Genomic DNA, 11,050 nt, shown 5'->3' with positions numbered 1-11,050 from the left:
ACTCTCTCACCCCAACTCTCATTTGCCCTTTTTTCCACCTCTTGCACCTTTCTCTTGACCTCCTGTCTCTTTCTTTTATACATCTCCCACTCAATTGCATTTTTTCCCTGCAAAACTCGTCCAAATGCCTCTCTCTTCTCTTTCACTAATACTCTTACTTCTTCATCCCACCTCTCACTACCCTTTCTAATCAACCCACCTCCCACTCTTCTCATGCCACAAGCATCTTTTGCGCAATCCATCACTGATTCCCTAAATACATCCCATTCCTCCCCCACTCCCCTTACTTCCATTGTTCTCACCATTTATATATATATATACCTATATACATATTTTCATTTTTATTATACTTTGTCGCTGTCTCCCGCGTTTGCGAGGTAGCGCAAGGAAACTGACGAAAGAAATGGCCCAACCCCCCCCCCCCATACACATGTATATACATACGTCCACACACGCAAATATACATACCTACACAGCTTTCCATGGTTTACCCCAGACGCTTCACATGCCTTGATTCAATCCACTGACAGCACGTCAACCCCGGTATACCACATCGCTCCAATTCACTCTATTCCTTGCCCTCCTTTCACCCTCCTGCATGTTCAGGCCCCGATCACACAAAATCTTTTTCACTCCATCTCTCCACCTCCAATTTGGTCTCCCTCTTCTCCTCGTTCCCTCCACCTCCGACACATATATCCTCTTGGTCAATCTTTCCTCACTCATTCTCTCCATGTGCCTAAACCATTTCAAAACACCCTCTTCTGCTCTCTCAACCACGCTCTTTCTATTTCCACACATCTCTCTTACCCTTACGTTACTTACTCGATCAAACCACCTCACACCACACATTTTCCTCAAACATCTCATTTCCAGCACGTCCATCCTCCTGCGCACAACTCTATCCATAGCCCACGCCTCGCAACCATACAACATTGTTGGAACCACTATTCCTTCAAACATACCCATTTTTGCTTTCCGAGATAATGTTCTCGACTTCCACACATTTTTCAAGGCTCCCAAAATTTTCGCCCCCTCCCCCACCCTATGATCCACTTCCGCTTCCATGGTTCCATCCGCTGACAGATCCACTCCCAGATATCTAAAACACTTCACTTCCTCCAGTTTTTCTCCATTCAAACTCACCTCCCAATTGACTTGACCCTCAACCCTACTGTACCTAATAACCTTGCTCTTATTCACATTTACTCTTAACTTTCTTCTTCCACACACTTTACCAAACTCAGTCACCAGCTTCTGCAGTTTCTCACATGAATCAGCCACCAGCGCTGTATCATCAGCGAACAACAACTGACTCACTTCCCAAGCTCTTTCATCCCCAACAGACTTCATACTTGCCCCTCTTTCCAGGACTCTTGCATTTACCTCCCTAACAACCCCATCCATAAACAAATTAAACAACCATGGAGACATCACACACCCCTGCCGCAAACCTACATTCACTGAGAACCAATCACTTTCCTCTCTTCCTACACGTACACATGCCTTACATCCTCGATAAAAACTTTTCACTGCTTCTAACAACTTGCCTCCCACACCATATATTCTTAATACCTTCCCCAGAGCATCTCTATCAACTCTATCATATGCCTTCTCCAGATCCATAAATGCTACATTCAAATCCATTTGCTTTTCTAAGTATTTCTCACATACATTCTTCAAAGCAAACACCTTATCCACACATCCTCTACCACTTCTGAAACCGCACTACTCTTTCCCAATCTGATGCTCTGTACATGCCTTCACCCTCTCAATCAATACCCTCCCATATAATTTACCAGGAATACTCAACAAACTTATACCTCTGTAATTTGAGCACTCACTCTTATCCCCTTTGCCTTTGTACAATGGCACTATGCACGCATTTCGCCAATATATATATATATATATATATATATATATATATATATATATATATATATATATATATATATATATATATATATATATATATATATATATATATATATATATATATACACATATACATATATATATATATATGTATATGTATATATATATATATATATATATATATATATATATATATATATATATATATATATATATATATATATATATATATATATATATATATATATATATATATATATATATATATATATATATATATATATATATATATATATATATATATATATATATATATATATATATATATATATATATATATATATATATATATATATATATATATATATATATATATATACACACAGAAACACCCACACACGTACATATACATTATCAACATATACAAACACAGACATATATACACTTGTACACTTTCATATTTGCTCGCCCTCATCCACCCCTGGTGCCAACACACCCCAAAGAAAACAGCATCGCCACCCCCTGCTTTAGTGCAGCAGCGCCAGGAAAACAGACAAAAAAGGCCACATTCATTCACACTCAGTCTCTAGCTGTCATGTGTAATGCACCAAAACCACAACTACCTATCCACATCCAAGCCCCAGAGACTAAAATTAAAAGGTGTAAATACATGAGATGTTGAAAATAATGTTTTTCATCTATAAATATTCAAATTGGAAACAAATATTATAACTGTAAATAAAATTTTTCAAGAATGAATCACACCGAGATAAAAATTGTCAATAGCACAATAACAACACTAAATTGTTATCTTAATGAAAATTATATGATGCCTGATTTCTTGGCTGCTAGTTTGTCATAAAATGCTGTCAGTACACATGCAACAATAGTTTTATATTACCAGTGAATATATCACCATGTGCTTCACAATTTATTTGTCAATTGTGTTTTTATTTCCTTTCTATTATCTAATTACTATTATTAATCATGTTCCCATTTCCACTGAATGGATCACATGCACAGAGGCAGGCATCTTTTCCAGAATTTTTTTTCAGTTTGGGGGCTTAAACCCAGCTGGCTTGCTATGGCTTGGAATGCCCAATTCCCTGAGGTAGATGCATTATTCTAAAACTTTAGAATTTATCCAATCAGCTACAATACATGTTTTTTTTTTTTGCATTACATCTGTTTCATGTGGAACATCTAAAATGTCTAACTCTACTGTTCATAATATTTTTCAGGCCAAAGCAACTTTACACTTAACTTACACTACAGTGAGTTATTTAAAGACATGAGCCTTTCCTGAGGAATTGGTACCAACCAGGATTGCTCTGGTAGGGTGCATGGCAGTGATGCTGGATACTGATGCAAAGGATTCGCCCGTAAACTCATGTTGTAGTTGTCCATCAGCTCCCCAAACCTGAATCCTTCGTGGCTGCTTCAATGAGCCCACTACTACTAAGTCTTCACGTCTGGGCACATAGCGAGCTTTGAATGTTGTCAACCATCTCCCTGTCTGGGTGCAGTGACTGATTTTTGTGTAACTTTCAAGTCAACTAGGTTAAAGGATATGAATCTCAAGTAGTTATCCATACATGTAGAGATCATTGATTTCCCTGTTACTGGAGAAAAATCTAGCCCAGAAATACTCTTTGAATGACGGCAGAATGTGAATGGGTCATTTGTTTTATGCTTTCTGATATCCCACAAGCAAACATGTCCACAAGATGAGGCTGTAGCAAAATACTGGGTACGAGTTGGATGCACAGTCACAACCTTAATATTCGAATTCTGTACCTTATATTCTTTGGGATTCTTTTCATCTGCTCGTGTGTCAACATGGATGACTTTACCATGGTTTGTTCCTACAAGTATGCTGTTTTTATCCAAATGGGCATGCCACAGGTACATATTGTGAAAGTCTTCCTTACTGTAGCAATGTACCTCCTGCACAATACCAGCAGTCAAATCTGTTCTTCTGAGTGAACCATCATAACTTGAACTGAATATGTGCTGGGGGTTCCACTTATCAATGGTCAGACAATTGATGGGCCCAGAGTGAGGATTAAAGTAATAAGCACCTGAAGTCTTATCTTTGCGCTGAACATACCAAATTCCTAAATCACCCCATTTACTACCAACAAGCACCAGGATCTTGTCTAGTGAAGGGTGGATTTGTGCAGCAAAAGTCCGCTCGGGTACGACCTTAGCAACAAGTTCTGTACTAATTTTCATTTTCTTCATTCTCTGGAGCACTCTGGAAAAGTTGCCACGCCAAACAGAACTTTCCTCTCCACAGACAGGCATTGCTTGTATATCTCTAATAAACATTTCACACTCCTCTCTGTTTTGGGGCTTGTAGTAATCAATCAGTGATGCAGGACCTGGAGGAGGCCGAGAATCACGATCCCTAGATGCTTTGGCTAATGCTCTGGCCACTTCTCTCTCAGATGGTAAAGGAAGGTCTAATCCATCTGGTGTTGATTTTTGCTGCCTCAAGCTTCTGCGTCTCACCACTAGTTCATCAGATTTCTGTTCTTTAGCAATTCCTCTATAAGTTGCTTTCTTGACAGGCTGGGGTTTCATTGCAATCAATTCATCTTTCACCTTCAAGATTTCTAAGGAGTCAAGGAGCTTCTTTTTCTCAGCAATGTTTTGTTGTATCATACGCTCATAGTCTGACAGACCCACAAAGTCCGGCGCCAATTCCTCCTCCATTTTAATTAAACATGGATCAAAATCTTTCTCTTTCTTCACTTTACATGCACCTTCAGTTGTGATTCTGGAAGATCCGGTTGCAACTGAACTCCTGGTACTTATCCTATCTCCATTCGCTACATGTGCAGAAGAATTAATAGTTTGTGTATTCTTAACAGTTCTTTCATCTGATTTAGGTCCCATCATCTTGACTCTCTCTGCAATGGTTCCCCATCATTACTAGGCAGCATCATCGTGAATAATCTCCTCAACGTCACCCTTGCGCAATCAAGAATGAGTTTTGGCGCCAGAGAAACCTGTCTGCTAAAATCACAAATGGTAACCCATGAGTCTGGCTCACAATAACATGCTGAATATATATATATATATATATATATATATATATATATATATATATATATATATATATATATATATATATATATATATATATATATATATATATATATATATATATTCATTATTATATTATATCACTGTTTCTTGCGTTAGCGAGGTAGCGCAAGGAAACAGACGAAAGAATGGCGATATATGTATGTATGTATGCATGTATGTATGTATGTATGTATGTACGTATGCATATATATATATATATATATATATATATATATATATATATATATATATATATATATATATATATATATATATATATATATATATATATATATATATATATATATATATATATATATATATATATCATCCCTGGGGATAGGGGAGAAAGAACACCCCCACGCACTCCGCGCGCTTAGCAGAATATATATATATATATATATATATATATATATATATATATATATATATATATATATATATATATTTTTTTTTTTTTTTTTTTCTCATTTCATTTCAAGCTAGAAGTTTCAGTTTTCTAAATTATCTTACTTTTTTCATATGTATATATATGTATATGTGTGTGTGTGTGTATATGTGCGTGTGTATGTGTATGTATGTGTATATATATATATATATATATATATATATATATATATATATATATATATATATATATATATATATATATATATATATATATATATATATATATATATATATATATATATATATATATATATATGTTATCCCTGGGGATAGGGATGAAAGAATACTTCCCACGCATTCCTCGCGTGTCGTAGAAGGCGACTAGAGGGGACGGGAGCGGGGGGCCAGAAATCCTCCCCTCCTCGTATTTTTTTAACTTTCTAAAATGGGAAACAGAAGAAGGAGTCACGCGGGGAGTGCTCATCCTCCTCGAAGGCTCAGATTGGAGTGTCTAAATGTGTGTGGATGTAACCAAGATATGAAAGAAGGAGAGATAGGTAGTATGTTTGAGGAAAGGAACCTGGATGTTTTGGTTCTGAGTGAAACGAAGCTCAAGGGTTAAGGGGAAGAGTGGTTTGGGAATGTCTTGGGAGTAAAGTCAGGGGTTAGTGAGAGGACAAGAGCAAGGGAAGGAGTAGCAGTACTCCTGAAACAGGAGTTGTGGGAGTATGTGAGAGAATGTAAGAAAGTAAATTCTCGATTAATATGGGTAAAACTGAAAGTTGATGGAGAGAGATGGGTGATTATTGGTGCATATGCACCTGGGCATGAGAAGAAAGATCATGAGAGGCAAGTGTTTTGGGAGCAGCTGAATGAGTGTGTTAGTGGTTTTGATGCACGAGACCTGGTTAGAGTGATGGGTGATTTGAATACAAAGGTGAGTAATGTGGCAGTTGAGGGAATAATTGGCATACATGGGGTGTTCAGTGTTGTAAATGGAAATGGTGAAGAGCTTGTAGATTTATGTGCTGAAAAAGGACTGGTGATTGGGAATACCTGGATTGAAAAGCGAGATATACATAAGTATACGTATGTAAGTATGAGAGATGACCAGAGAGCGTTGTTGGATTACGTGTTAATTGACAGGCGCGCAAAAGAGAGACTTTTGGTTGTTAATGTGCTGAGAGGTGAAACTGGAGGGATGTCTGATTATTATCTTGTGGAGGCTAAGGTGAAGATTTGTATGGGTTTTCAGAAAAGAAGAGTGAATGTTGGGGTGAAGAGGGTGGTGAGAGTAAGTGAGCTTGGGAAGGAGACTTGTGTGAGGAAGTACCAGGAGAGACTGAGTAGAGAATGGAAAAAGGTGAGAACAATGGAAGTAAGGGGAGTGGGGGAGGAATGGGATGTATTTAGGGAATCAGTGATGGATTGCGCAAAACATGCTTGTGGCATGAGAAAAGTGGGAGGTGGGTTGATTAGAAAGGGTAGTGAGTGGTGGGAAGAAGAAGTAAGATTATTAGTGAAAGAGAAGAGAGAGGCATTTGGACGATTTTTGCACGGAAAAAATGCAATTGAGTGGGAGATGTATAAAAGAAAGAGACAGGAGGTCAAGAGAAAGGTGCAAGAGGTGAAAAAGAGGGCAAATGAGAGTTGGGGTGAGAGAGTATCATTAAATTTTAGGGAGAATAAAAAGATGTTCTGGAAGGAGGTAAATAAAGTGCGTAAGACAAGGGAGCAAATGGGAACTTCAGTGAAGGGCGCAAATGGGGAGGTGATAACAAGTAGTGGTGATGTGAGAAGGAGATGGAGTGAGTATTTTGAAGGTTTGTTGAATGTGTTTGATGATAGAGTGGCAGATATAGGGTGTTTTGGTCGAGGTGGTGTGCAAAGTGAGAGGGTTAGGGAAAATGATTTGGTAAACAGAGAAGAGGTAGTAAAAGCTTTGCGGAAGATGAAAGCCGGCAAGGCAGCAGGTTTGGATGGTATTGCAGTGGAATTTATTAAAAAAGGGGGTGACTGTATTATTCACTGGTTGGTAAGGTTATTTAATGTATGTATGACTCATGGTGAGGTGCCTGAGGATTGGCGGAATGCGTGCATAGTGGCATTGTACAAAGGCAAAGGGGATAAGAGTGAGTGCTCAAATTACAGAGGTATAAGTTTGTTGAGTATTCCTGGTAAATTATATGGGAGGGTATTGATTGAGAGGGTGAAGGCATGTACAGAGCATCAGATTGGGGAAGAGCAGTGTGGTTTCAGAAGTGGTAGAGGATGTGTGGATCAGGTGTTTGCTTTGAAGAATGTATGTGAGAAATACTTAGAAAAGCAAAGTTTTTATCGAGGATGTAAGGCATGTGTACGTGTAGGAAGAGAGGAAAGTGATTGGTTCTCAGTGAATGTAGGTTTGCGGCAGGGGTGTGTGATGTCTCCATGGTTGTTTAATTTGTTTATGGATGGGGTTGTTAGGGAGGTGAATGCAAGAGTTTTGGAAAGAGGGGCAAGTATGAAGTCTGTTGTGGATGAAAGAGCTTGGGAAGTGAGTCAGTTGTTGTTCGCTGATGATACACCGCTGGTGGCTGATTCATGTGAGAAACTGCAGAAGCTGGTGACTGAGTTTGGTAAAGTGTTTGAAAGAAGAAAGTTAAGAGTAAATGTGAATAAGAGTAAGATAATTAGGTACAGTAGGGTTGAGGGTCAAGTCAATTGGGAGGTGAGTTTGAATGGAGAAAAACTGGAGGAAGTAAAGTGTTTTAGATATCTTGGAGTGGATCTGGCAGCGGATGGAACCATGGAAGCGGAAGTGGATCATAGGGTGGGGGAGGGGGCGAAAATTCTGGGAGCCTTGAATAATGTGTGGAAGTCGAGAACATTATCTCGGAAAGCAAAAATGGGTATGTTTGAAGGAATAGTGGTTCCAACAATGTTGTATGGTTGCGAGGCGTGGGCTATGGATAGAGTTGCGCGCAGGAGGATGGATGTGCTGGAAATGAGATGTTTGAGGAAATTGTGTGGTGTGAGGTGGTTTGATCGAGTAAGTAAGGTAAGGGTAAGAGAGATGTGTGGAAATAAAAAGAGCGTGGTTGAGAGAGCAGAAGTGGGTGTTTTGAAATGGTTTGGGCACATGGAGAGAATGAGTGAGGAAAGATTGACGAAGAGGATATAGGTGTAGGGAACGAGGAGAAGTGGGAGACCAAATTGGAGGTAGAAAGATGGAGTGAAAAAGATTTTGTGTGATCGGGGCCTGAACATGCAGGAGGGTCAAATTAGGGCAAGGAATAGAGTGAATTGGATCGGTGTGGTATACCGGGGTTGACGTGCTGTCAGTGGATTGAATCAGGGCATGTGAAGCATCTGGGGTAAACCATGGAAAGATGTGTAGGTATGTATGTTTGCGTGTGTGGACGTGTGTATATACATGTGTATGGCGATGGGTTGGGCCATTTCTTTCGTCTGTTTCCTTGCGATACCACGCAAACGCGGGAGACAGCGATAAAGCAAAAAAAAATCAAAATATATATATATATATATATATATATATATATATATATATATATATATATATATATATGTATAGATATATACATATATATATATTCATATATATATATATATATATATATATATATATATATATATATATATATATATATATATATATATATATATATATATATTTATATATATACATATATATATATATATATATATATATATATATATATATATATATATATATATATATATATATATATATATATATATATATATTTATATTTTTGCTTTGTCGCTGTCTCCCGCGTTTGCGAGGTAGTGCAAGGAAACAGACGAAAGAAATGGCCCAACCCAACACCATACACATATACATACATACACGTCCACACACGCAAATATACATACCTATACACCTCAATGCACACATATATATGCACACACAGACAGATACATATATACCCATGCACACAATTCACTCTGTCTGCCTTTATTGATTCTCATCGCCACCTCGCCACACATGGAATACCATCCCCCTCCCCCCTCATGTTTGCCAGGTAGTGCTAGGAAAAGACAACAAAGGCCCCATTCGTTCACACTCCTTCTCTAGCTGTCATGCAATAATGCCCGAAACCACAGCTCCCTTTCCACATCCTGGCCCCACACAACTTTCCATGGTTTACCCCAGACGCTTCACATGCCCTGCTTCAATCCACTGACAGCATGTCAACCTCTGTATACCACATCGATCCAATTCACTCTATTCCTTGCCCGCCTTTCACCCTTCTGCATGTTCAGGCCCCGATCACTCAAAATCTTTTTCACTCCATCTTTCCACCTCCAATTTGGTCTCCCACTTCTCCTCGTTCCCTCCACCTCCGACACATATATCCTCTTGGTCAATCTTTCCTCACTCATTCTCTCCATGTGCGCAAACTATTTCAAAACACCCTCTTCTGTTCTTTCAACCACGCTCTTTTTATTTCCACACATCTCTCTTACCCTTCCATTACCTACTCGATCAAACCATCTCACACCACACATTGTCCTCAAACATCTCATTTTCAGCACATCTACCCTTCTGCGCACAACTCTATCCATAGCCCACGCCTCGCACCCATACAACATTGTTGGAACCACTATTCCTTCAAACATACACATTTTTGCTTTCCGATATAATGTTCTCGACTACCACACATTCTTCAAGGCTCCCAGAATTTTCGCCCCCTCCTCCACCCTATGATTCACTTCCGCTTCCATGGTTCCATACGCTGCCAGATCCACTCCCAGATATCTAAAACACTTTACTTCCTCCAGTTTTTCTCCATTCAAACTTACCTCCCAATTGACTTGACCCTCAACCCTACTGTACCTAATAACCTTGCTCTTATTCACATTTACTCTTAACTTTCTTCTTTCACACACTTTACCAAACTCAGTCACCAGCTTCTGCAGTTTCTCACATGAATCAGCCACCAGCGCTGTATCATCAGCGAACAACAACTGACTCACTTCCCAAAATCTCTCATCCCCAACAGACTTCATACTTGCCCCTCTTTCCAAAACTCTTGCATTCACCTCCATAACAACCCATCCATAAACAAATTAAACAACCATGGAGACATCACAAACCCCTGCCGCAAACCTACATTCACTGAGAACCAATCACTTTCCTCTCTTCCTACACGTATACATGCCTTACATCCTCGATAAAAACTTTTCACTGCTTCTATCAACTTGCCTCCCACACCATATATTCTTAATACCTTCCACAGAGCATCTCTATCAACTCTATCATATGCCTTCTCCAGATCCATAAATGCTACATACAAATCCATTTGCTTTTCTTTGTATTTCTCACATACATTCTTCAAAGCAAACACCTGATCCACACATCATCTACCACTTCTGAAACTACACTGCTCTTCCCCAATCTGATGCTCTGTACATGCCTTCACCCTCTCAATCAATACCCTCCCATATAATTTACCAGGAATACTCAACAAACTCATACCTCTGTAATTTGAGCACTCACTCTTATCCCCTTTGCCTTTGTACGATGGCACTATGCACGCATTCCGCCAATCCTCAGGCACCTCACCATGAGTCATACATACATTGAATAACCTTACCAACCAGTCAACAATACAGTCACCCACTTTTTTAATAAATTCCACTGCAATACCATCCATACCTGCTGCAT

General features: G+C 38.8%; 1 protein-coding gene across 1 annotated transcript; it reads right to left on the bottom strand.

Annotated features, from left to right (window-relative positions):
• Nucleotides 1–3,231: 3,231 nt before the first annotated feature.
• Nucleotides 3,232–4,873, bottom strand: LOC139763359 (WD repeat-containing protein 76-like). Its single transcript, XM_071689381.1, has one exon. The coding sequence runs from the start codon at nucleotides 4,777–4,779 to the stop codon at nucleotides 3,376–3,378; it is 1,404 nt and encodes a 467-aa protein (XP_071545482.1). The 5' UTR covers nucleotides 4,780–4,873; the 3' UTR covers nucleotides 3,232–3,375.
• Between the last annotated feature and the right edge of the window lie 6,177 nt (nucleotides 4,874–11,050).

The sequence above is a fragment of the Panulirus ornatus genome, chromosome 46 (genome assembly GCF_036320965.1).
Source record: "Panulirus ornatus isolate Po-2019 chromosome 46, ASM3632096v1, whole genome shotgun sequence".
NCBI classification, from domain to species: Eukaryota; Metazoa; Arthropoda; class Malacostraca; order Decapoda; family Palinuridae; genus Panulirus; species Panulirus ornatus.
This window is presented reverse-complemented; position numbering and strand designations above follow the sequence as displayed.

Coding starts and splice junctions, on each gene's coding strand:
- LOC139763359 (XM_071689381.1), bottom strand. CDS start 4,779: ATGATGGGACCTAAATCAGATGAAAGAACTGTTAAGAATACACAAACT.